The sequence below is a fragment of the Motacilla alba genome, chromosome 25 (genome assembly GCF_015832195.1).
Source record: "Motacilla alba alba isolate MOTALB_02 chromosome 25, Motacilla_alba_V1.0_pri, whole genome shotgun sequence".
In the NCBI taxonomy this organism is placed as follows: domain Eukaryota; kingdom Metazoa; phylum Chordata; class Aves; order Passeriformes; family Motacillidae; genus Motacilla; species Motacilla alba.
Window position 1 is genome coordinate 1,673,490 of NC_052040.1, and position 26,021 is coordinate 1,699,510.

The following is a 26,021-nucleotide window of genomic DNA, read 5'->3' on the forward strand; positions in this document are numbered from 1 at the left end:
TTCACTCCTCGAGGCCAAATTTAACCCTCTGAGTGACCCAGCACTTGGAACTACTCTTTCCATCGCTGCAGGAGAAGCAATCTCATGGTTCTGCCGCCTTCTCCACACTCCACTCACCACCTCAAGTAATTTCAGTACCAGCACAAAGGAATATGAATTTGTCAAAGATCCAGCTGTCCTTAAAATAAAGAAAGAAAGCATAAACCCCCCAAATCAAGAGAAAATCCCTGTCCATACACAGGTGTGCAGAGCAGAGGAGGTGGCAGCAGGCACCAGAGCAGGAGTATCCCACGGGAAGGAGCAAGATGAGAGCCAGGAATGTGCGGAAGGATTTTTCAGTCCTGGCAGCTGGCTCTTGCTCTGTGAAATATTAGTCACAAGTGGCTTTGGACAATGATTTAAACTTCAAGGGAGAATGCAGGCAAGAAGGGGAGGGAGAAGCAGCTCAGGCTTCCTTCACACACTGGAAGCAGGCAGGAGCACAAACTGCACTCTGCACTTGCCCTTTCCAGGTAATCTTTTCTTTTCCTCAATATTATGCAAATGACAAGCTCCTGTTCCTGCTCCTCCTGTTCCAGTTTTGCTCAAGGCTGTCAGATGCATTTCCCAACTGCGAATAAATCCAAAATTTCTAGGTTTGGTCTCAGGCATCCCCAGCATCAACCTCAGCTGTTCTGAGGCGTTGTAAGAGGCCTCAAGGCAGGGATTGAAAGCTCTGTTGTAGCAGAGATTGTCAAATAACCAAAATGGAGTTACAAAAGGAATAGGAAACGTTTTCTTACATGGAAACATTACTCACAACAGTAGCAGCAACAGGTGGTCTGAACCAAACCAACCAAACTTCAAACGGAAACATGGCTTTGAAAACATCAAAAATTGTGAGAATTTCCCTCATTTCTCCGGAAAATTAGAATTGTATGGAAAAAGCAAAGACCACTGCATGAGAAAACAAAGCCTTAGCCTGGAAGGAAGCAAGAGGAGTCAGTTGGGAGGAGGGACAGAGTGCCGCGGGTGGCTCTGGGGGAGATGCCATGTCAGTCTGTGCTGACACTGCAGGAACAGAGCTCTTGGTGAGGGCAGGGCAGGGCTGGACCCCACAATGATCCCCGCAGAGCCAAAACCTCACCCGCCCCCTGCTCCAGCTGCGTTTGGTACAACAGAACCCAGCAAGACTCACGGCAAGCCCGAGCTGCCTTACCTGACAGTGGCTGCAGGGCCTTCTCCAGGGAAGAAGGCACGGGCTCCTTGCGGAGGGGCCGGCCGAGCGCTGTGTCCTGCCCGCTGAAGAGTCCAGGGCTCTCCGGTAGCTTTTTCCGTCCGTTGCTGCTGGCAGAGTTGCTGACTCTGCAGCTGCCTATTGCACTTGTGAAAAGGTTCGTGTGTTCATCGCTGCTGGCTGGCTCTGAGCTGGGAGTGAAGCCCCCCAGGGACAGAGCTGGGGAATTTTCCGAGCAGTCTATCTGCAGAGGTGTCTGCAATCCCAGCGCCAAGGAACTGGACTCCGAAGGCTCTCTCCTGACCCACTGCTCATCTCTGCTCAGCAAACCCTTGGAAGGTGACAGGTGAGGACAAGCCATGTGGCACCTGTGTTTCTCTTTGTGTTTGTACCTATCGCCAACAGCCTCCTTCCCAAACCTGTAGCGCTTCAAGGACTCCAGAACCGTTCTGGAGGAGCTGTTGGCCGCGAGGGTGTCCATGGAAACCTGCGGCTGCTCGGAGGAGGAGCGGTGCTCCCGGTGCTTGTGGCGGTGCCTGTGCTTGTGTTCCAGCATCCAGCCATAGGCCATCTCGGGGGGGACGCTGGGGTACGTGCTCATGGACAGCAGAGGAGTCCTGCTCGTGGTGAGGAAAGCTTCCTGGCGCAAGAGTTTATGCTTCTTCTTGTGGTATTTGGTGGGGTTGAGAAGCAGGTGGCCTGTATGCATGTAGGAAGGTGGGGGTAGGGGGGTAGTGAAAGAAGGAGAGGGTGGAGGAGGGTAAAGAGTTGGAGGGTACCTTCCATAATAACCTAATCCTATGGGAGCAGCTGCCAGGGGAGAAGGGGAGTAAGGCATGCCATAGGAGGGGTAGAACCCGGTGCTGGACAGGGGGAAGCTCAGGCTATGCATGAAAGGCATTTCTGCCATCGCTTCCCGCATTTTTGGAGGCCTGCCTCTCTTTTTCTTTAAATCGGGTTTTCTAATGTAGTGCAAAGGATCTAAAGGAAAAGTGGGGTGGGTGTAGAAACTATTGAAATTTATCCTAAAAATGGTAGGCAGCAAATCCCGGGGTATAAAATGGTGACTTCTGTGGGTTATTCTAATTTCACTTAATCGACTTATTAACTCCTCTAACTCGGCGAGGAAATCAGGGTCCTGCCTCCCTCGGAGCTGAGGGTACTTCTTTTTCCTTTTTCTCTTCTGCCTCTTCATCTTGTCGTAGCTGAGGTAATCGTGGCTGCGGCGCTTGCACTTGTGCTTGTGCTTCTCCTTCAGGTTGCTCAGCACGGTGGAAGTCTCGGCCGGGATGAGGGACACGTGGTCAAACGAGTGCCTTTTCTTCTTCTGCCCGCAGAACTTCTCGGCTCGGTCCGAAGTGCTGTTGTTGTCCGTGCCTATCCCGCTGTCGCTGGGGATGGTCTCGTCGCTGTGCGACTCGCTCACGGGGGACGGGGTGGCCTCTTTGAGCGACGTCAGCTCGCTCAGGTGGGACGGGGAGTTGGGCAGCAGCGTGGGTGGGGACAACCTCCTCCTGCCCTTGGCCGCTTTCTTCATGGCGAGCGTCTGCACCACGCCGCCCTGCCGGGAGTGGAGGTGCAGGTAGGGCACCGAGCTGGGCTCGATGAAGCCCGCGTCGCTGCTCACGGGGCTCTGCCCCCCGCTCACGGCCGAGGACTGCGAGCAAACCGGCGACGGGAGGATCTCCGAGGGGTTCGCTGCCGAGGGCAGCAGGTGGGGAAGGACTTGTCCTAGGGACGTACCAGGAGCTTGCTGGGCAGACTTCTCCAGAACTGTCAGACTGGCAGCACTGCTGGCTAAAATGCCGTTCAGGACAGCTTTAGGTTTCCTCCCTCTCCTTTTTCCTATGTAAATTGTTCCTTTCTTGCTGACGTTGATTTGCTGGCCTAGTTTTGAACCGAACGTGGCAGCAAGAGTTGACACGGTGTTGTGGAGCTTGGATTGCATCTTCCCTTTGGTATTTGGTTCCACTGTACTGGACAGAATCTGATTCAGGAGTTTCTTTCGCTTCAGAGTTTTCATTTTATTTATTTTTCGAATAATTGTTTTCATTAACTGTCCATTATTTCTCTTGGCAACTTTTCTGTCTGAGTCTACTTCCAAATCACTCATGCTACAAATACTGGGGCTTTGGACTTCCTCTGGCCCTCGGAGCTGGTCCTTCCTCTCAAAGAACTCCCCGGGTCGATGCTGTTCACTTTCAGGCCCCATCTTGCTCGAGTTCTCCGTTCCAACAAAAGGTGCCACAGACAGAATAGGTGGTTTCATTTTTATTGATGACCGGATCTGCCTTTTAGGTCTCCCTCTCTTTTTAGGAAAAGCTTGTCCTGATAAGCTTTGTTTTAGGGAGGGAATTTCGACTTCAGGCTGTAAAATCGGAGGTTCTTGCTCTTCTTTTGACTGCACTGAGAAGACTTTTGATGCTGGGATCTTAAGAGTTCTTTTGGGGGGACCTTCGAGTTCCGGCATTTCCTTGGATTTCGGTCTTCCTCTCTTGGGTTTGTAGATGTCAGATAAGAAATCATCCGACATACACAAGCTGGAGGGTTGTTTGTGAGCGCTGTAGAACTTCTGAGTCTGTTTGTCAGTCTCAGCCAGCAGCGCCAGAGACTGTCCATTAGCTTCATTCAGCTTTGGCAACTGATGTTTGACAAACTCATGCTCCACAAATGAGGACGATCCAATGTTTTTCAGGAATTTTGCCTGCTCCAAATTACTGTTTGATAGTGCACTGTATGAAATGTTTTTAAAAAGCTCTGACCTTTCTAGTTCCAGACCCTTTGGAGGTCGGCACGCGCTCCTTGACACCACTTTAGTCCATCGTGGCTTCCTTCCTTTTCTTTTCTTTAAAGGTTTTGATTGCTGAGTGCTGCTCAGGTTTTTGGCTCCTTGGCAGGATTTCTCAGATGCAGCTATTGCACCGATCTTGAGGAACTGCTTGCTACCAAACAAGCTGGTAAAACTAACTACTGAAGGGGTGACGGTAGCGTGGATGCTTGTCTCAGCTGCCAAAATGGGCTTTTTCCCTGTGGGAGGACTTGTTCTTGAAGTTTCCACGTAAGATGCTTTTGAATCACTCAAGTCTTTCTCAGCACCTTTAAAATCAGCGCTGAGGCTGTGGTTCAATGTCCTGTTCAGACTCAGCAGGGAGCTGTCCGAGGAGAAGGGCGCTTTGCCCATGGGATCCGAAATGCCTTCCAAGAGCTCCGCCGTGGAACTTAAGTGCAAGGAGTTGGATGCCAGCTGGGAGGAGGCTGTGGAGAGGCTCCTGTTCAGGGTGGGGACAGACACAGTCGGGGAAGGAGATGGGAGATTCCCCTCTCCCACTGCACTGAACGGGGACTTGGCTGTCGACACCTCCGAGGCACCTCCTGTCCTGAAGTCTGGTGAAGTGCAATAAACCGGAGGCTGCTTCTCGTGCTTCGATGTTTCATAAATCCCTTTCTCACTGGATGAGTAGGCATCCTGTGGAACACACATTCCTTCACTGAACATCTCTTTGCCTACGTCAGCAATTTCTTTCCGAATTGAAAACTTGTCCAAGATACTTTCCTTGCTCTGTCTCATGATGTGCTTCTCAAAGGTTTTGCTGGTAGTATTTTCCTTCAGTAAATCCGCGGGCTCGTGGCTTTCAAGGCTACTGAGGTTTGAATTGCAAGGAAGCTTAAAGGGCTCTGAGGAGGGCACGAGGGAGTCTGCTTTCAGGGTTCCAGAGTCCTTGTTAGCCAAACCAGCTGGGCTGCCAATCCCTGCTGGCTTCTTCCCACAGTCCTTGCTAACCAATCCCACAGGACTGCTGATTCCTGGCATCTTCCTCCCAGGATCCTTGCTCACCAGTCCCATCGGGCTGCCAATCCCTGGTGTCTTCCTTCCGGAGTCTTTGTTAACCAGAGCTGTGCTGTTCCCAGTCCCTGGCATCTTCCTTCCAGAATCCTTGTTAAGCAGACCTGTAGGACTATTTATTCCCAACAACTTCTTCCCAGCATCCTTGTTAACCAATCCTGCTGGAGTGCTGATCCCTACTGGCTTCTTGGGAGGCTCCTTGTTAGTCAGCACAGTTGGAGTGCTGATCCCTGGAAGTTTCCTCCCCACATCTTTGCTGATCAATCCAACTGCAGAGCTGGTCACTGGCTGCTTCTTTCCTGAATCCTTGTGGACTAACCCTGTTGGAGTGCTGATTCCTGGAGGCCTCTTCCCAGACTCCTTGCTAACCATTCCAATTAAGGGGCCGATTGCTTGGGGCTTCTTCCCAGAGTCTTTGTTAACCAATATGGCTGCGCTGCCAATCCCTAATGGCTTCTTCCCTGAGTCCTTGTTCAGCAATCCAACAGCAATCCCAGAGCCTGGCAGCTTCTTCACCAAATCTTTGTTAACCAACCCGCTCGCAGTTATAGCTCCTGGCAGCTTCTTCCCAGAGTCTTTCACCAAACCAGATGTAGTTCCATTTCCACTTCCGGGCTTCTTCTGCTTGGTTTTGGAAGACTTGGAAGGAGGACAAGTTGCAATAAGTTGAGCCAATTTTTCTGTGACAGTTGTTGCTCCATTAATTTCTGTTCTATCCTTTAAATCAGAATTATGGCTACTGATAAGGGTTGGAGGAGATGACTTTATATAATCTGTCATTTCAGAATGCAATGGGGAAACTTTCTTAGATAAAGGGGTTGTTTCTACTTCGATACCTTCTTCCACGTGTAACTCAACTGGTGCAACTTCTCCAGCTTTCTTGTAAGACTTGGAAGGGTCCTAAGAGTTAATAAACAAAAAAAGTCTTTAGGAACAGGGGACAAAGTATCACTTTGAGTAACACAGTATCTTTTTATGTCTGGGTGATTAACACTTGCTCTGGTATCAGGGTTACTGTATAAACAGAGGCTTCGTGATCCTATTAATTGCAAACCAAACAATAATAATATCAGCAATTTAAATAATGTCATAATAAAATAAACACATTCAGCAAATAATAGTGATATTCATATTTAAAGCAAAATGTTTTAATGGTGGACACGCTGAGGCTCTGCTGATGTTAACAAAACCCAAACTCCCTCCCAGTCCAGAAATATAAACCATTTCATCTGTCCCCCAATTATTACAAAGATCCTCCAAAAATACTGTTGATGTTTATTAATAAAAACTCACTCACAACAAAGTGCTGGGCTATTTATAGTGTGAGAGCACTTGAAGAGCTCACATGGCGCTGAGCAGCAGCTGAGCAGTGCCCTGGAAGGGCTGGCACTGTCACCCTGTCCCTGCACAGCCCCGCTGGCAGCTCAGCCCTGTCCCCCCAGCCCCTGCACCAACAGCTTCTCCTCCCAGCACAACACTGACAGTCAGGAAAGTGAGTGAAATAAAATAAGTCAAATTATTCTGTTTGCATGGAGGGGAGGGGTGGTTATAATGCACACACACGGAATAACTGAAACTCACACTTCTTTCCAGCTCACACCTAACCAAACGCGAAATTTAATCTGTAAAGGTTAAAATCAAAACTGCAACACCCATTATCTTCATCAATCCTATCTCAATAAATTCATCTTTTATTTTGGAAGGACATTCTTTACACACAGTGCCCAGCACATCTCTGCAGTGCAGGGGACACGTCCACTGCAAGCAGGGGCTGGGAATGGCAGCCTCGGAGCCCTGATGAGATAATTGTGCCCATGGCTCTGATGTCCCCAGCATCAGAGGGACATGGACCTGTCAGAGCAAGTCCAGAGGAAGCCATGAAGGGACTGGAGCACCTTCCCTATGGAGAAAGGCTGGGAGGGTTGGGAATGTTGAGCCTGGAGAAGAGAAGGAAGGTTGTGTGGAGACCTCAGACCTTGCAGGGTCTGAAGGGGCTCCAGGGAAGCTGGAGAGGGACTGTTCATCAGGAACTGGAGTGACAGGACAAGGGGGAATGGGTTCAGACTGACAGAGAGGAAATTTAGGTTGGATATATGAAAGAAATTCCTCCCTGTGAGGGTGGTGAAGCCCTGGCACAGATGCCCAGAGCAGCTGTGGCCGCCCCTGGATCCCTGGCAGTGTCCAAGGCCAGGCTGGACAGGGCTTGGAGCAGCCTGGGACAGTGGAAGGTGTCCCTGCCATGGCAGGGGGTGTGGAATAAACTGGGCTTTAGGGTCCCCCCCAGCCCAAAGTCCCTGTGATGCTGTGATTTGGTTCCTAATTTGAAAACCTCCTGGGACCTAGCAGAACAAATACTAAATATGGAGTGAAAAACATCAATGCCACAGCTTTGCATCCCTCTGCCATGGAAACTGGTATGGCAATGGCCTGGCACTGCCAGCACCTGATCCCACAGCTGGACCTGCAGATGCTGCAGGAAGGGACAGCCTGGCTTCCTCTGGAACAGCCAATTTTGGTGCTGATCATGAAGGATTTGTTCAGTCAGCTGCACTTAACCAGGAATTTGCAGCCTGGATCCAGCTGGACACTGCTGGATGAGAAGCAGCTGTGTGGGTAACGTGGGAGCCTCTGCAGTGAGCCCCAAATCCAGGGCTGCTCCTTCCTGCAGGGATGGCAGAGGGGGGTTCTTTGTGCCCACCTGCAGGCCTGGCACTCACATGGAAACTCCTGAGTCAGCATGACACCACCCTGAGCCTGCAATCCAACCTCCTGGAATTCCCTGGGGCACACTCTGAGTGCCAGAGAGTCACTAATGAGTATTAAAGCCTTCAGAGAGCTGCATCCTCCTCCTACAGCCTGAAATTCCGACAAGAACGTTGGAAGAAAAATCTCCTTTGTTCAGCAGACTTCAAAAATCCACCTAAATACTGACTTGGGAATTCAGCTCCTCATCCCTCTATTTACACTCCACATCATTCCTTCTTTTTTCTGCTCCTCCTGGATGCTCTGCCAGCCCCTGGGCCAGGTTCTGTGGTGCTCTCACTGCCACTGCTGGGTATCCAACACCTCTTGGCAGGCTCTGCTCTTCCCTGCTCACCTCCATTTCCAAACAAAGGGCTTGGGAGTTTGAGCAGACACTTCAATAATAAATACACAACTAACAAAACCCTTCCAAACACCAGCTTTGATCTGAGCAAGATGCCAGGATTCTGAAAACAAGACTTTAGCATCAAACACAGATCCTTTGAAAGCTGAAGGCGTGTGCCCTGGAAAGCTTCTTTCTCATCTAAGGGTGAGTGAGTTTTCCAAGCACACTGAAAATTATTTTAAAGAACATGAAGAGCAAAACAGGAAGCCTCTAGTGAGATGTCAGAAAAGAAGTCAATAAAGTCTGTCATTTTTTCAGTATTTTTAAACCCAAAATTCTTATATGAGATTTTTTTTTCCCCCATAAATCTACTTAATAATCAGCATGATTAACAGAAACATTTTGGAGGGAAATTTTGAAGAACAAAATTTCATCCAGTAACTTCTAACAGAAACATCTTGGGATGTTTCCTTTGGAGAAGGTTGCAGTGGCTGCAGAAACATTAAAAATATTCCCAACATCAGCTAGAGAGCCAAAGCTGCTTCTTGCAGTTCTGCATCATGAAAAATTTCAGATTTTTGGTTGAAGTGAATAGCAGGTATTGCTGCCATTAAGGAGGAGGAAGAGTATTGTATTGCAGACAGATCCCAAAATCAAACTGCAATCATGCACAGCCCCACTTCAGGAATAAAAAGGACATTTTCTGTGCAGAGGCAACAGTGGAAGAACTGGACTCCACTGCTCAAACACTGAGGGAATCAGGTAAATCAACTTCAGCCACATCAGCCCAACACTCCCAGCACACACACCCTGCCCTGGACACCCCCTGGGAAACACCCCCAGGACACCCCCGGAACAGACCCCAGGATACCCCCAGGACACCCCCGGAACAAACCCCAGGACACCCCCAGGACACCCCCGGAACAAACCCCAGGATACCCCCAGGACACCCCCGGAACAAACCCCAGGACACCCCCGGAACAAACCCCAGGATACCCCCAGGACACCCCCAGGACACCCCCGGAACAAACCCCAGGATACCCCCTGGAACAAACCCCAGGACACCCCCAGGACATCCCCTGGAACAAACCCCAGGACACCCCCAGGACATCCCCTGGAACAAACCCCAGGATACCCCCAGGATACCCCTGGAACAAACCCCAGGATACCCCCTGGAACAAACCCCACGACACCCCCAGGACACCCCCGGAACAAACCCCAGGACATCCCCTGGAACAAACCCCAGGACACCCCAAACACTACAGGACACCACCAGGGACCCCCCAAACACTACAGGACACATCTCTGAGTCCCCCCAGGACAAACCCCGGGACACACATCCCACACACACTCTCAGGAATGTGGACATTCCCCAGGGCACCCCCCCAGAACACAGAACACAGAGCTCACAGCATCACCAGGCTGGAAAAGACCTTCAAGATCATCAAGTCCAAGCCAGCCACAACACTTCAACTAAACCCTGGCACCCAGTGCCACATCCACTCCTGTTTTGAACACATCCAGGGATGGTGACTCCACCACCTCCCCAGGACAGCTCTTCCTTCCCCCTGGACAGGAGTGTAAACGCTGAGATAAGAAATGCTGACTCAGAAATGCTATGGAATAGGACAGACATTGCTGAGAGAGAAACGGAGCTACAAACAGGTTTCAGAGGATGGCCTTACAAAAAAGACTAGATACTTTAGAGAAATAAAACTATGAAAGGTGCATTGGAGTGGGACCCATGAGGGGTAATTTTAAATTATTTGCTTTAAAGCTTTTACAGCATGGTGTGGCTAAAGCTGATAGGCCAAGAAACACTTGTACTATATTGTAATTAGGAAATAGCTCATTTCTGACTGTGATGACATGAATTAAAACATCTGTATTGCCTCACCCTTCACATGAGACTGAAAACTGAATCAAAGTTTCTAAAACACCTCTCAGTTGCCCCGTCCCTGGGTCAGAAAAAGGCATAATCCAACAGGACACAGGTTGGGATACACCCCCAGGACACCCTGTACAGGACACACCCCCAGGACATCCCCCTGGGACACACCTTGGGATACACCCCCAGGACACACCCCCCAGGACACACCCCCACGACATCCCCCTGGGACACACCTTGGGATACACCCCCAGGACACCCTGTACAGGACACCCCTCTGGATACACCCCCAGGACACCCTATCCAGGACACATCCCCAGGACACACCCCGACGACATCCCCCTGGGACACACCTTGGGATACACCCCCAGGACACATCCCTAGGACATTCCCCCAGGACATACCCTGGGATACACCCCCAGGACATTCCCCCAGGACACCCCTCCAGGACACACCCCACAGTGTCACCGTCTGTGGCCATGGGGTCAGGCTGACCCAAGCCCAGCTCTATTCTCACACACAGCACCTAAACCCCTAGCTGGGCAGGGGGAGCAGCCAGCACTGTCACAGGGGACAGGAATGACCCCAGCCCAGCACTGTCACCTGCACAGGGGACAGGAATGATCCCAGCCCAGCTCTATTCTCACACTCAGCACCTCTCCAAACTCCCAGCTGGGCAAGGGAGCAGCCAGCACTGTCGCCTGCACAGGGGACAGGAATGACCCCAGCCCAGCACTGTCACCTGCACAGGGGACAGGAATGACCCCAGCCCAGCACTGTCACCTGCACAGGGGACAGGAATGACCCCAGCCCAGCACTGTCACCTGCACAGGGGACAGGAATGACCCCAGCCCAGCACTGTCACCTGCACAGGGGACAGGAATAACTCCCTGTGCCACACAAGGGTTCTGTGAGATGGGAGCACTGACCTGAAGTCAAGCCCAAGTGACAGAGTGTCCTCGGGGGCTGCTCCTGTCATTGTCACCGTTAGAAATGAAGGATGGGACTGTTTTCAAGATAAAAAAAGATTTATTCTACAGATAAAAATCAGTCTTAGAGGTTGTGAGATTTTAGAGAAGTATTCAGCTCTGGCCCAAGAGCAGTCACAAGTTTCTTTGTTCCAAGATAATATATAACTTTATAATAATATATTAAGTATATTTATTACATAATATATGTAACTCTCTAAACTAACATATAACTTTCTAAACTAATAGCCAGTTGCCACAGAATTTATTTTACTTTTCTAACTTATGGCCTTTCCTTACTTCTGCTGCACTGTGGATACTTTTGTCTAATGGCTTCTGTCTCATTTGTACCCATCTGTCTCTGTTATAACTTCTAAACTCTTAGCTTATTTATAAACCCTTCACCATCTTATCCATAGCTCCCCACTTATTTAAAGCATATTTTTACTTCCAGCTATAGAAATATAAGTTTATGATTTTTCTGCTTAACATCTGTGTGCTGTATTTTCACATCAATCCAAGCTTCTCCTAAGGCTGCAAATCAACCCCTTCTGGGCCTGTGGAAGTTTCTGTTTTTCTGATTCCCACTAATGTGCCCCTGTCTCCTGCTTCTGCCAGCTCCTGGTGCTGCAAGCTGGGCTCACAGGGCAGCACCCAGCCCTGAATTCCTTCCTCAGCCCTGCTTCCCTTGGACAAATGCAGTAATATTTATATTTATATTTATATTTATATTTATATTTATATTTATATTTATATTTATATTCATATCTATATTGTGCTAGGGAAGCACAAAGTCAGGCTTTAATCAGACAAATTTGTGAGCACTGTGGAAAAAAGAAAACATCAACATTTCCAGAGTGTTTCACCTGCTCTCTCCTCCTGGCTCTACAAGGAGCTGCCTCAGTGTTGCAATCAAATGGACAATGCCATAAAAAAATAAACCAGAACAGTTTTCCTGGAATTCTGTGCCTTTGCAGCCCAAATTTCAAGCCCTGCCCAACGTTCCTGTGGTGTCAGCTGGAATGAAATGGCCCATCTGGGCACAAAGCTGTTCAAAAGGGGGAGATTACATTGCATCAAAAAGCATTCTGTGCTTTAAAAACTGAAACATTTGTTCCTGAGCAATCTTTAGTTCAACTGTCTGGTTTAAGAATCCATCCAATAGAAGGATTGCCCAAAGCAATTGCATAAAGCACATTAAGTTTCCATAAAATTGGCATTATTCTTAGTTTGACACTGAGCTGAGCTGAAAATTCCCTATCTCCTATGTAAACATACAGTTTCTAGACTTGCACTATTCACCTGAGGAATAATAATTCCAGGTTATTTTGATAGGAACTATCAAAATGAACAGGTTACAGTCGCTGGGGACACAGGTTAGTGGTGGCCTGGGAACAGCTGAGCTCCATCATCTTAAAGGTCCTTTTCAACCTGAACAATTCTGTGATTCCAGAATCATCACAGGCACCAACAGCAAAAAAACCCCTTTATTCCAAAAAGGGCATCAGGGTTTATTACTCCTAGATCATTATTTACTGCCATTATCACTGGTATTTATGTGCAGAAAGGTCAAGGGTAGCTGATCTTTCCTGAGAACAGGGACATCTATCAAGTCTGGTAAAACTAAACCCAAGTTACAAAACTCAAAATAGTCCCAGCTTCCAGCACCTGAAGCAGTTAAAAGGAACCAGCCTGTCCACGAAAATGTTGTTTGGTATTTCTTGAGAGCCACTGGCAAGCACTAAGGATTCAAAGGAGCGTCCTGAGGAATCACAGGAACTGGTTTGTAGTTGTGGCATCAACATACTCTAGGCAATTCCCCAAATAAAAATGCTGTTTATTTTTCACTTCCAAGATGTTTTATTTTTTAGCCTTTCTAAAAGCAAGTCTGAACTACCAGGAAAACAATGATTTTGTGGGATTAGCCTAAGACAAAACACTTTTGTCCCAGATGCTGCAGGAAATATTCCCGAGCTACCCAAAAAGAAAATAAATCAATTCCTCATATTTTAAACTTTTTTTTTGCTTGAAACTCTTTCAGTGGGTGGCTGTGATTTCATCAGCAAACTTCCCTGCATGACCAAAGGCAAGAGAAAGAGCTCCTGGAATCCTGCACTCAGCAGTTTTAACAGGAACAAGGAGATGGAGCAGGAGGGCAAGTCCCAGCCTGCTGCCCGGTGTTCCCACTGCCTGAGAGTTCCACTGTCACTTCTTGCCTTTCATTGCTAAACCCTCACTGCTGCCAGCACAGCTAAACCATCCCTACACACCATCCTACAAAAAAAAACAGGGGCAAAATGTCTATTTTTGTTCAAGGCTCAGGGTTTTGGGCTTAGCACAGCAACGTCTGCCTGCCCCAGGACGCTTTTTGAAAGAATGAAATCCACGCTCTGTGTCAAAAAGCAAAGTGAACACAGCAGGACCTGCTCATTCTGGTTTTTATAACACCTGGGAATTTCTGGGTTTCCCTTTCCTGCTCTATGATTTTCTCCTCAGAAAAGAAAAATATTAATTTTTATGTCTACACATTTCTGGAGGACAAATTGTAAATACACCAGGAAAAATTTCTCTACTGAAAGGGCGGTCAGGCATTGGAACAGGTAGCCCAGGAAGTGTGGAATTACCATCCCTGGAAGTGTTCAAAATTGTTCAGTGCTGGGAACTGAGCTGGATTCCAACACCTGGGAGGCCTTTCCCAACCTGAAGGATTCTGTGATTCCAACTCCCATCACCTGCCCTTTTCAGACTGGAGATAAACCCTCTATTGATGTATCTGAAGACACTCCCCGAGTTTTATCAGTCCTGTCAGCACTCAACTTGAGGGAAAAAACCTGTCAGAGATGGCAGTGCAGAGGATTCTCCTCCTATTTTCATTCTAACACTGGTATTCCCAGGAGGAGAATTCCACTACTTCTCTTTGTCTTCCAGTGGTTAACTGTGCACACTGCGAGTGCTAAATTCTCATTCTAATTCTTCACTGCTCCTTTAAAAGAACAGAAAGTTCCCTTTCAGAGCTCCCAGGAAAGCCACACCTGGCTCTGAATGGGTCACATGTTTGCTTCCCCTCCTCTGCATCCACAGCAAAAATTCCTGGGTAGCTTTCCTTTGCTGAAGTGCAATTTGCAGAGCTAAAACTCCCTTTATGACATGGCAGTAAGACAAAAAAAAACAACCCTTGGGTGTTATATTCAAAACACGGGATGGTTTGAAGCCATCATTCCCATTTATTTCCACGCAGACACTTCTAATCCACTTCAGGAGCCAGCAGGATGGTGTTTAGTGGCATTTCTAACAAGCCAAAGTGCAAAATGGCAGCGGGGAACAGACAGATGAAACACCATCTCAGAAGCACTCAGCAGAGAGCAGAGGCTCTGAAGGGAGTTCTCATGAGTCAGGGATTTGAAACTCCTGTGAATAATGCAAATTTAATGCAACAGATCTGCATCCTCTGCATGCAGGGCTGCTTGCCAGGCAGGAGAGCAGGGAGTGCACTGGAGGAGCTGCAATCTAAAACTGAGGTGACATCAACAATGTTCTACACCATCACTAATATTGGCCTCCCTTTCTGCTTTCCATTTGAAATGGGATGAACCCTAAAAAAAAAAACAAAAACCAATCCTGGTGTATAAACAAAGATGTCAAGGATGAAGAATCCCTGCTGTCACCAGGAGAATTCAAATATTGATTATTTTCTCTGGTAAAAACTCCCAGGGCACGATCTCTTGATGCAAAGGGAAAGTCTCCAGACACAGTGGTGCCTTTTGAGCGTAGAATCAGGGAATTCTGGGATGTCCTGAGCTGCAAGGGACCCACAGGGATCACCCAGTCCAACCCCGACACCCCAAAATCCCACCCTGGGCATCCCGGGAGCATTGTCCAAACCCTCCTGGAGCTCTGGCAGCCTCGGGGCCGTGCCCGTTCCCTGGGGAGCCAGGGCAGTGCCAACCCTCTGGGGGAAGAACCTTTCCCTGACACCCAACCTAAACCTCATTTGATTAAGTTAACATAAACCTCCCCCAAATAGGAGATTTTCAGCCGCAGGAATTCAGACATCAAGAGAAATCACTGGCTGGATATTCTAGACTGTTCCAATACTCAACTCATTGCAACAGAGTCTTGTCAAAAAAAAAAGAAAAAGAAAGGAAAATAAATTAAAAAAAAAAAGAAAACCATCAGTGTAATAACAAACTGCCATCTACTCTTCTGATGTTTTCCAAGCCAAAGTTAGAAACATCATTAGGAATAATAAGCTTGTTCTGAAATGGAAGAATGTAAAATAAAGACCACTGCCAAAATGTGAAGTTATGCAATGAACACTTGAGAATCTCCTGTTCAACAGGCTGACTGCAAACACCTCTGCTTCCAGAGGAGGAAAACCCCAACGTGAGTGCATTGTAGAGTCTGGAAAAGGCAATTTTAGTCCTTACACAGAACATCCAGCACACTTGTTTTGTAAGCACATCATTTATTACTCAGAATCCCAGACTGGTTTGGGCTAAAAGGGATTTTAAAGATTTCATTCCACACCTTCCACTATCCCAGGCTGCTCCAAGCTCCAGCCAGCCTGGCCCTGGGCACTGCCAGGGATCCAGGGGCAGCCACAGCTCCTCTGGGCACCTGTGCCAGGGCCTCACACCCTCCCAGGGAGGAATTCCTGCCCAAAATCCCATCCAGGGTAAAGCCATTCCCCCTGCCTGGCATCCAGGCCCTTGTTAAGATTCTCTCCCTGGCACTGCAAGGCCACAATGAGGTGATCCCCAAATTTCCCTTCTCTTTAAGGAGACTCTTCCTCAAGGCCAATGCCAGTCAGGGGATGCCAGGGGACAGGACAAGGCCTGGGTATGCCAGGGGACAGGGACAGGGAAAGGCCTGGGTATGGCAGGGGACAGGGAAAGGTCTGGGTGTGCCAGGGGACAGGACAAGGCCTGGGTGTGCCAGGGGACAGGGACAGGGAAAGGCCTGAGTGTGCCAGGGGACAGGGACAGGGAAAGGCCTGAGTGTGCCAGGGGACAGGACAAGGCCTGGGTATGCCAGGGGACAGGGACAGGGACAGGGCCTGGGTGTGCCAGGGGACAGGGAAAGGTCTGGGTATGCAGGGGACAGGACAAGGCCTGGGTATGCCAGGGGACAGGGACAGGGACAGGGCCTGGGTGTGCCAGGGGACAGGGACAGGGAAAGGCCTGGGTATGCAGGGGACAGGACAAGGCCTGGGTATGCCAGGGGACAGGGACAGGGCATGGTCTGGGTATGCCAGGGGACAGGACAAGGCCTGGGTGTGCCAGGGGACAGGACAAGGCCTGGGTATGCAGGGGACAGGACAAGGCCTGGGTATGCCAGGGGACAGGACAAGGCCTGGGTGTGCCAGGGGACAGGGAAAGGCCTGGGTATGCAGGGGACAGGGAAAGGTCTGGGTATGCCAGGGGACAGGGAAAGGTCTGGGTGTGCCAGGGGACAGGGAAAGGCCTGGGTATGGCAGGGGACAGGACAAGGCCTGGGTATGCAGGGGACAGGGAAAGGTCTGGGTATGGCAGGGGACAGGGACAGGGAAAGGCCTGGGTATGGCAGGGGACAGGACAAGGCCTGGGTATGCAGGGGACAGGGACAGGTCTGGATGTGCCAGGGGACAGGACAAGGCCTGGGTGTGCCAGGCACACACCACCTCAGCACCAGGTGAGGAAGTTTCTTTCCCCTTGGGCAGGCTGTGCCTCAGGACAGATCGATGCAGGGAGCCTTGAGAACAGGACACAGGCTGGAGAAATGGAAATGCTCTGGAGCAGGAGCCCCCTGAACAGAAAACTCCTGCAAAGGAAGGACTCCAGCTCGCAAGGATTCCCTGGATTCCCCTGGCAGTACCACACAAGGGTATATTCTAACACCCGATTAACAAAACTTTTATGTTTATGGGAAAAAAAAGAGCAGGCTGTAACCAAACCCTTCAAAAATTTACCATCTCTGCAACCACATTTGTAATCCTTGCCACTTATCCTGTTTTCCCTATCTGCTGCTGCTGCTCTTACTGATTACATCATGGAGATGATAAAAACAAATCCTCGAGGCAGGGCCCTTCCTGGTGTTTTTAAAAGCCCTGGCACATCCCTCCAGCCACTGCATTTACAGGCAGTTATCACCAGGCTGGTTTCTAACTCATTTGGAAAAGCCTGTCTTACTTTTCAGGCCCTGCCTGAGCAGTGACAGGCGAGACACAACAAAACAACAGCTTCTACCAGGCAGGAAAAAATAGAAATCCAACCAGCAGAGACAAGCACAGCTCATCCAGAGCCCCACCTCAAACCCTTCCACTTTGGTACAGAAAGGAGACTGAAAATCTCCCCACTACTTTTCAGAAATGAACCCACTTCAAGCGACCACGGGAATCACCTTTCCCTGCTGTCGAAACAACAAATTGGCACGCTGTGAAAGAGCATTTTTTTCCTGCTAATGGCCACCAAATAAAACCATTTCTAACTCCAGACACTTCAGTATCAGAGGTTACACAGAAAAGCAGCAGAACACAGTGATGCAGAGATGATGAAGCTTTTAAACCCAGCTGAAATGTAGCATGACTTGCAAATCACCCCACAGACACATCACTCACTTGCTTTGAAGGACAGTGCTCGTTCTTCTCCTCTGTCATCTTCCCGCTCTTGGGAGCCCTTCTCGGCTGCTTGATGCTGGTTTTTATGGCAGGCCTGCAGACATAATTCTCCAGGTTCTTGGGAGGCTTTTTTGTCCTCTTTGCTTGAAGGCCAATCTTCAGTTTGAGGTTCCCCTCAGAGAAGTTGGTTTCTTTCACCGAGAACTGCTGCTGTGCATCGCCCAGAGCCTCGCTCGTGCCGCTCTCCGCGCTGCCCTCCCTGCTCTTCTTCTTCCCCTCCTCCTCCTCCTTGCTGCAGCCCTCGAGCTCGGCCTCCCCTTTGCCCACCAAGGTGCCAATGTTTGCCACAGAGGGGCTTTTCCCAGCAAACCCTTCAGAATCAGAACCCAAGCCTAACATAGCAGTATTCCGAGGGTCCATCACAGAATATTCGCCTTCAGGTGATTTTAGGGAAGATTTACAGAGATCTGTTCCTCAGGAGAGCTGCTCCACTACGGGCAGTCAGCATCTTTCACTCTGTGGGAGGAAAAGACAGACAGCATCAACTTGGATTTTCTAGCAGAAATTAATGTTAAGTAAAACAAATATAGAAATATTTAAAAAATAGAAATAATAATATACAAAATAAATATATAAATTATATATATATAAAACCGATACATAAATAATAATATAGAAAACCAATATATAAATAATATAGATAAAACCAATATAGAATACTAATATAGAAAACCAATATATAAATAATATAGATAAAACCAATATAGAATAATAATATATAAAACCAATATATAAATAATATATATAAAACCCACATAGAAAAATAGTATATAAAACAAATATATAAATAATAATATACAAAACCAATACATAAATATAAAAGCCCAATATAGAAATAATATAGAAACCAATATATAAATAATACTATATAAAACCAATATATAAATAACACTATATAAATATATAAGTATATAAGTACATACGCCTATAAGTCTAAGTATATAATATATAATATATATGTAATATGTAATATATAATATATAATATATAATATATGTTATATGTTATATAATATAATATATAGTATCGATTATATATTACATATTACAAATTATATATTATATATTATTATATATTGTATATTATATATTGTATATTATATATTATATATAATACCAATCAGAAAGCAAACAACTGTACTTCAGACAAGCACAGCAGCTGATGTTCCAAGGCACCAACGCCTCCAGTCACCTCCTTCAAAATCACAATTTAGCTGTAAAACTCTTTTAAATAGTAAGTGAAAAATAAAAAGTATGCGATTATCATAGTTTCCAAATGATCCACAGGCCATTTCAAATGATGGCTACAGATTTTCACGTTGACCATCAAATGAATATTTTCCTTTCTAAGCAGAGCCCGGTTAGCCCCAGTCTCGCTGCTTCTGGATGCACTGCAAGAGCTGCACCTGAGGAAGGAGCAGGCCCACGAAAGCCATGAGAAAGCACCCAAACCCCAGCAATATTCTGGTTTGAATTCTCTGAGCCTGAGCCACGTGTGCATCGGTTTACAAACACACCACAACATCCACTTGCTGGCTGAGGACTTTCCAGAGCTCAGGAAGGACGGGAGAGCGGATGCCAACCCCAGCAACCCCTCACACGCTGCTGTGTGCCTCCAGGAGCAGGGCAGGAGGGAAAGCCACTCTGCCACCAGCACAGGCACCTGCAGGAATACAGAACTGACCCCTCACACGCTGCTCTGTGCCTCCTGGAGCAGGGCAGGAGGGAAAGCCACACTGCCACCAGCACAGGCACCTGCAGGAATACAGAACTGACCCCTCACACGCTGCTCTGTGCCTCCTGGAGCAGGGCAGGAGGGAAAGCCACACTGCCACCAGCACAGGCACCGGCAGGAATACAGAACTGACCTATTTAGCATAAAATACTAGAGGGAATCATCTCAACTACAGCAAATTAGAGTCAAGCTCTGAGTTTGTGAGGGTCCCCAGACCCTCGTTCAGCACAGACCCTGAGCCCTGAGCGTCCCTCCCTGCCAGAGAACAAACCCAACCTGTGCTCCTTGTAATTTCATCATGCAGACAAAAATCCCCAAATCCCGGAACTGTTTGGGCTGGGAGGGACCTTGCAGATGATCTCATGCCACCCCTGCCATGGCAGGGACACCTTCCACTACCCCAGGTTGCTCCAAGCCCTGTCCAGGAACCCTTCCAGGGATGGGGGACCCTGTGCCAGGGCCTCACTACAAAGCCACTCCTCCCTGTCCTGGCTCCAAACTTTTTAAAATTCTCTCTCCATCTTTCTTGCAGGCTCCCTTGAGGCACTGAAAAATTATTTGTTGTGGGGAGCATTCTAAGGAGAAAATGTTTAAATATCTTCAGCACTTAAATACCTTCATCATTTTTGAAATTAAACGGATCAGAAACAGGTCTGAGAAAGCTGTGATTTGCTGCAAAGTGCATCACAGACACCAAACCAAGCCTGAAGCTTCTGTCCTTATCTCCCCTACAGTCATTAAGTCATTTATTAAGTCATTAATTGTGAGCAATGGCATGGAAAGATGTCACGATCTCAAAATGAGTTTCAAATAAAGGTCTCAAGGAGCCCGGCACTTTTCTGGGATGTGTGGCATCGTGGCAGGTGAGCACAGAGCACCTGGCAGGTGCCACAGCCCCCTGGCCAGACAAGAACTGGGGAGGCAGCACGAGGAGCTGGTTTGGGGTGGCTCAGGAGCACTGGGACGAGAACGATCAGGAATGTGAAAGGTGACACCAGAGAGCACCAAGGCAACTGCAGTGGACACAGGTTGGAGGACAGATGCCAGGATTAGTGGGGGCAGAAGAAATGCTGCTGGGAACACCAGATGCAGCCAGTCACAGAGGCAGGCTCCCCTGGCTAAGTCCTCAGAGAAAACAAACTTATTTCCATGTGTTCTGTGCACGTTATTCATGGGGTTTCTAGCTGCAGCTCTGGCTCTCCCACTACACACATCCTCAGCAATCAAACCTGCTATTATTACTCACAAGACCAGAGGTAATTAGATCAAATCTCCATTTTCCAAGGAGGAAAAGAGGGCAGAGCGGTGTGACATGGACACAGAAAGTGAGTCAGGGCACTGCCCAATTCAAGGCCCAGCGTTGGTCCAACAGGCTTCACCATGTCACTAAAAATGGGCTTTTTCATGTACATCAATGTGCAAGGAAAACTGGCCAGCAGGTCAGTAATTCTGAGCTAAAGCCTCAATTTGTATTATTCGAGTCCAAGAAAAGGGACAATCCCACAGGCCATCACACACCTCTCAAATCTCTGCTCACACAACTCTGTCCTTCTCTAGTGACTGGAGTACAGAGCAGTGACAATGCTTGAGACGTTTTCTTACACATAAAATTCATTAATCAGCTTCAAACACGAAACCAACGGCAAGACTCACACACTGACCTTTAGAAACTGCAGGACCCAAAGTGCAGAGTGGGAAAGAGCAAAGGAGAGGTGTTCACATCCTACTCTGTGCTACCAGGATCAGTAACTGTCCCACAACAAAGTCACTCAATTGATGGCTCATTGATTTATCCATTAATTGCTCTCAACACAGACAACAAAAATGCTAATCCTGGCCCTAATCACCATTTTGCCTCCACCACTGTGATCTTCTCCCAGCTCCCCAATTCACAGGGTGTGTGAATGCCACTCGGCTCTCATCTCCCTCAATCCCTGCGCTGCTTCCTCCCTGCCTCATCAAGTTCAAGCTTCCTGTCACTGTCTCCAAGGCGTTCTCCGGTGTACCCTGGCTCTTCCCTTGCTCTTGTTCCTCGGAGCTGTTGCCCCAGTGATGCCACTATTTGTTTTCTTTTCTCACTTTCCTTTCTCCGTGCTACTCCTCGCGCTCCCTGCAGGATCTGTTCCACTCCTCCCGCAGGTTGTGCCTTAAAACCTTGTGGATGTCAAAGCAGATGAGCAGCCAAGGGGTGACAGCCACAGTTAAAAAAACTTGCACAAATCCACCCTGAAAACTCTGGTGCTTGGGACTTTAAAGACCTAAAATGATCATATTGAACCATGTGAGCGAGGCACTGATCAGTGTTTCTGCTTTCCATGTTTGCTGCACCAAGTTCCAAATCTTGTTCTGAATTATCCCTCATCCATGGTGTCAGATTAAATCATTACAATATATTGCAGTTAAGAAACAGTTAACTTCTGATTATAACATCTATATTCCAAGTCTTTTCTGAATTATCCCTCATCCATGGTGTCAGATTAAATCATTACAATATACTGCAGTTAAGAAATAGTTAATTTCTGATTATAACATCTATAGTCCAAGTATTTTCTGAATTATCCCTCATCCATGGTGTCAGATTAAATCATTACAATATATTGTAGTTAAGAAACAGTTAACTTCTGATTATAACATCTATATTCCAAGTCTTTTCTGAATTATCCCTCATCCATGGTGTCGGATTAAATCATTACAATATACTGCAGTTAAGAAATAGTTAATTTCTGATTACAATTATAACACCTATATTGTCTCACCCTTCACATGAGACTGGAAACAAAACAGAAATCTTTAAAATGCCTCTCAGTTGCCCTGTCTCCAGGTCAGAAAAAAGCCTTAATCTGACACATGGGATTGAAGGTTAACAAAACTCTTGCTGCATTGAAAACCATCCAGTACCAAACCCCTGCATGGGCTCTCAAGTGACGAGCCAGACATCTCCTCAGCACCTCCCTACGAAACAAATCCCATCAAACTCCCAGCCCCTCAGCCAGCAGCTTCTGCATATTTCAAATCCCTCCTGAAATTGTTCTTCCAAAAAAAAAATTACCTCTGAAGCATTTTACCATCCATTTTGACACGTGCCACCTGGAACTAAGTGCTGCTCATTAATGACTTCTCTGATGCCACAGACTGTTTTAATACCTGGCATTCATCCTTATTCCCCTGGCGTCACATCCCGAGCCCTTTCTGCCCATTTCTGTTCTTCTGCTTTCCCAAAAAGAAAATGCCAGGTCCCAGATCCGTTTCCCCACACCCCCCCAGCAATATTAACTGAGATTTCCCCCGTTCATTCCTGCTGCTGCTTTGCTTGATGAAAACACGCTGTCACGTCATATTGGGAAGGTGGATATTTTTCTTTTGGCTCTTTTCATTGCTTCAGCTCCAAGGGACACTAAAACAAATTCAGCTAAGTGTTAGAAATCCCAGAATATTACTACTAACTCTGCGGCCTCCCACAGTCCCCTCTCAAATTCCTTGTCTTCTTTTCTTTGCTAAGGAAGACAGACCACACTCAGAAAAGAGAAACAAAAGGTGGAATAAAGCCTTGAAGTATTTCTCTACATCACAATCCCTGAACAGGGGAAACAGGAGCTCAAGGCCCCTTGGATCACCTGCACAAGCATCCTTAAAATGTTTAGAGATGGAGACATTCCTCAGGAATGAAGTTCCTGTTTGCTTGACAGGAGGTAACAAATAAAACACTTTGCAATCAGAAGCTGCTGGGTTTTTTTCTGACAGACAGAAATCCCAGGGGACCTGTCTTGTCAGGAAGAATATTCCACAGAAGTGCTGGGAGCAGAGGCCACGCTCAGGGAAAGCACCTGGAACAGGACACGGATTTTTTGGGAAGAAAGGCAGAGGACAGGCATGGTAAAACACCCTGGAAAATGCCCCAGTGGGAGGAAAACTGGGAAGCAGAGATAGTTTCTCCTGGCTTTTAACCTGGCCCCAGACCTGGCTGCAGGTCTGGAATCCCAGGGCTGAATTTGGAGGGGCAGGGTAATTCTGTCTGTTCCCTTTTCATATGCAAATAAAGGCAAAATTGCTAAAATCTGCATAACCGAGCCGAGTCTGGAGCAAAGGTTCCTCCACCCTTAGGCTGTGAGTGCCAACACTGACTGCTGAGGGAAAAGCAGTTTGGGAATTCTCCTAAAATATTATCCCGGCTGCTACAGGGTGAGCCAGGAGCTCCCTGAGAGGTCTCTACATCCACTGCCCTCCAGGGGATTTTTCTGGACAAAAGCCATTTATTTCTACCCATCTAGTAAAAGATGAGGGTCCCAGCAAACCAGAGCTTCCCTTTGAAATCCTCTGGTTATTCCCAACCCACAATGGGCACACCTGTGCCACAGGTAAGGGACACAACCCCAGGGACAAACACACATTCTGCTGCCACAGAACAATCACAAAAGGTCTCATGACAGATTTTTTTCCCTTTGCAAGCTGGAGATGGGACTCATGACCTCATTGGAGGGGGGATGTGTCCACAACAGCACCAGCCTTCCAACAGCAGCAGAAATTAAATTTCTAAATAGCCAACAATCCCATAGACAACAATATCTGTTTTAAAACACCTTTAATTCAGTAAATGCATCTGCTATTGTCACTTTTCTCTTGTAACAACAGCACTGCCATTTTTACCAATATGTCTGTCTCTTCCACCAAGGAAAAATCCTGCTTTTTACATGCTCCAGGACAGTTTAAACTTTTGAAAACAACTGGGGGAAGAAAAAAAAAGAAAAAAAGAAAGCTTCTTCTGGAAATCGTAACTCAAATTTTGTCACTGGTTATTATCACTCAAACCTTTTTAGGCAACTGCTGACTGCCTGTAGCAAAGAATTCAAGTCCAAAAAGAAGTTGTGATAATTTTGTCTTTTAAACCAAGATGTTTCAGACTTAGAACCGTTTAAAATGAAAAAAAACAACAAAGTCTCTCTTTTCTCTCAGACAGCTGAGAAAAGCTTTGGGTAAGAACACTCCTTAAGAACTCAAGCAGGCAGACAGATGATGATTTTAGAGCCCATCTCTCCCCATATGTTCAAGCAGCTGCCAGAACTTCCCCGTTTCCCACAGAGGCACCAGGGATGATCCCAAGGTCCTCAAGATGACCACGAGTCTTAAAGGATTCCCCCCAAACCGCTGGAAAACAAGGGCAGGTGGAATTTAAATTACTTAGTAAGGAGAACACCCAAAACAAAGCAGGAAAAAAGGCGCTGAAAATGAAAACTGAGGAGATTTCAAGGGATGAGGGCAAAGCCACAGGTTGTGTCCCTGCTCCCAGAGCTGCCAGCAGCTCCAGTTTCCCCGAGTGGCTCCCGACAACACACAGGAGAGTGAATCCGTGTCCCGAGGCCATCGCATGGAAACCCACATTCCAAGCAGCTTCCAGTTCCCTGCTCCATAATTAACAGGGTGCAGAACCACAAACCAAGGGCCAAAACCAGGAGTTAGGAAGGCAAGAGACCACGGAAGAGAGGGACAAGACAAGGATGGCAACACATTTCGGCTTTTGATGGGAAAGGCCAAGATTAGGCTCAAGCACCTGCACCCAAATTCACGTCAATAAAAGTAAAATAGGATTAAAAATGCAATGAAATAATAAATAAAACTGAATAAAACTTCAGAAGTATAATTTTGGAGAAGGAAGATCACCACGTCCACAAGACACTGACCCAATAAACCAGCCGATATCCCAAAACCCCAAAAAACCCCACACGGATATCTGGCAGGGAGACCCCCGGCTGCATCCCCCGCCCGTCACACGGGGCAGGACCGCGCCGTGCCCGGGAAACACCGAACTTCGGGGATGCGCAGCCCCGGGCACAGCCCCGCTCCGCGGGGAAGCGGGACCCAGGAGGGGCCCCCGCCGGTGCCGCCGCAGCCCCGGCCCGCGGCCGAGCGCGGCTGTCGGGCTCCCGCGGCCCCGGGGGCTGCCCGTTCCCGGGCCCGCCGCTGCTGTCAGCGGGCCCCGCCGCCAGCGGGGATCCCCCGCCCCTCGCCGCGGCGCCTGTCAGGGATCCCCCGGTGCCTCCCGGTGCGGGCCCGCCTGGCGGGGACTCCCCGGGCCGGCCCCGGCCGGCGGGGACCCCCCGCGCCGCTCCCCGGCGGGCTCCACGCCGCGCTCCGGGCCCTGCCGGGGATCGCCCCCCGCCGCCCCCAGGGATCCCCCGCCGCCGCCGGGGACACCCAGCGCCCGCCGCCGCGGCCGGAGCGGGGATGCGGCGCGGGGCCGCGGGGGGAACGCGGGGGGGGGTGCGAGGCGGCCCCGCGGCGGAGCCCAGAGCGCCTCCCCTCCCCCCGGGCCGCGGGCCTGAGGCGGTCCCAGTCCCCGCCCGCTCCTCACCGTGTCAGCGGCAGCGCGGCCGGGGCCGAGCACGGGCTGCTCCGCGCCGCATCCCCGCGGCCGCCCGGGCGCGGACGGGGCCGGGGCGGGACCGGGACCGAGCGGCCGCCGCGGCGGGGCCTGAGCCGAGCGAGGCGGCGGAACCAAAATGGCGGCGGCTCCTGCTCCGCCGCGAGCGAGCGCACGGCCACGCCCCCGCCGCCGGTCACGCCCACTCCGCGCCCGGCCACGCCCCCAGCGCGGCCACACCCCCGCGGGGCAGAGGGCGCGGCGGTCACGCCC

The 26,021-nt window shown here is 48.8% G+C and overlaps 1 protein-coding gene across 4 annotated transcripts in view; it reads right to left on the reverse strand.

Annotated features, from left to right (window-relative positions):
• The window catches only part of ASH1L (ASH1 like histone lysine methyltransferase), a 70,056-nt gene extending 44,120 nt beyond the window's left edge, over positions 1-25,936 (reverse strand). For 3 of the 4 annotated variants that reach the window (XM_038161830.1, XM_038161828.1, XM_038161831.1), the window contains exons 1-3: positions 25,740-25,936; positions 17,600-18,115; positions 1,199-5,960 (exon numbers count right to left, since the gene is read on the reverse strand). In XM_038161830.1, coding sequence (XP_038017758.1) covers positions 1,199-5,960; positions 17,600-18,019 — 5,182 coding nt within the window. In that variant the 5' untranslated portion in view covers positions 18,020-18,115; positions 25,740-25,936. Of the gene's footprint in view, positions 1-1,198; positions 5,961-17,599; positions 18,116-25,118; positions 25,501-25,739 lie in introns of those variants that run through there. The other variant, XM_038161829.1, reaches the window with a different exon arrangement.
• Positions 25,937-26,021: the final 85 nt, after the last annotated feature.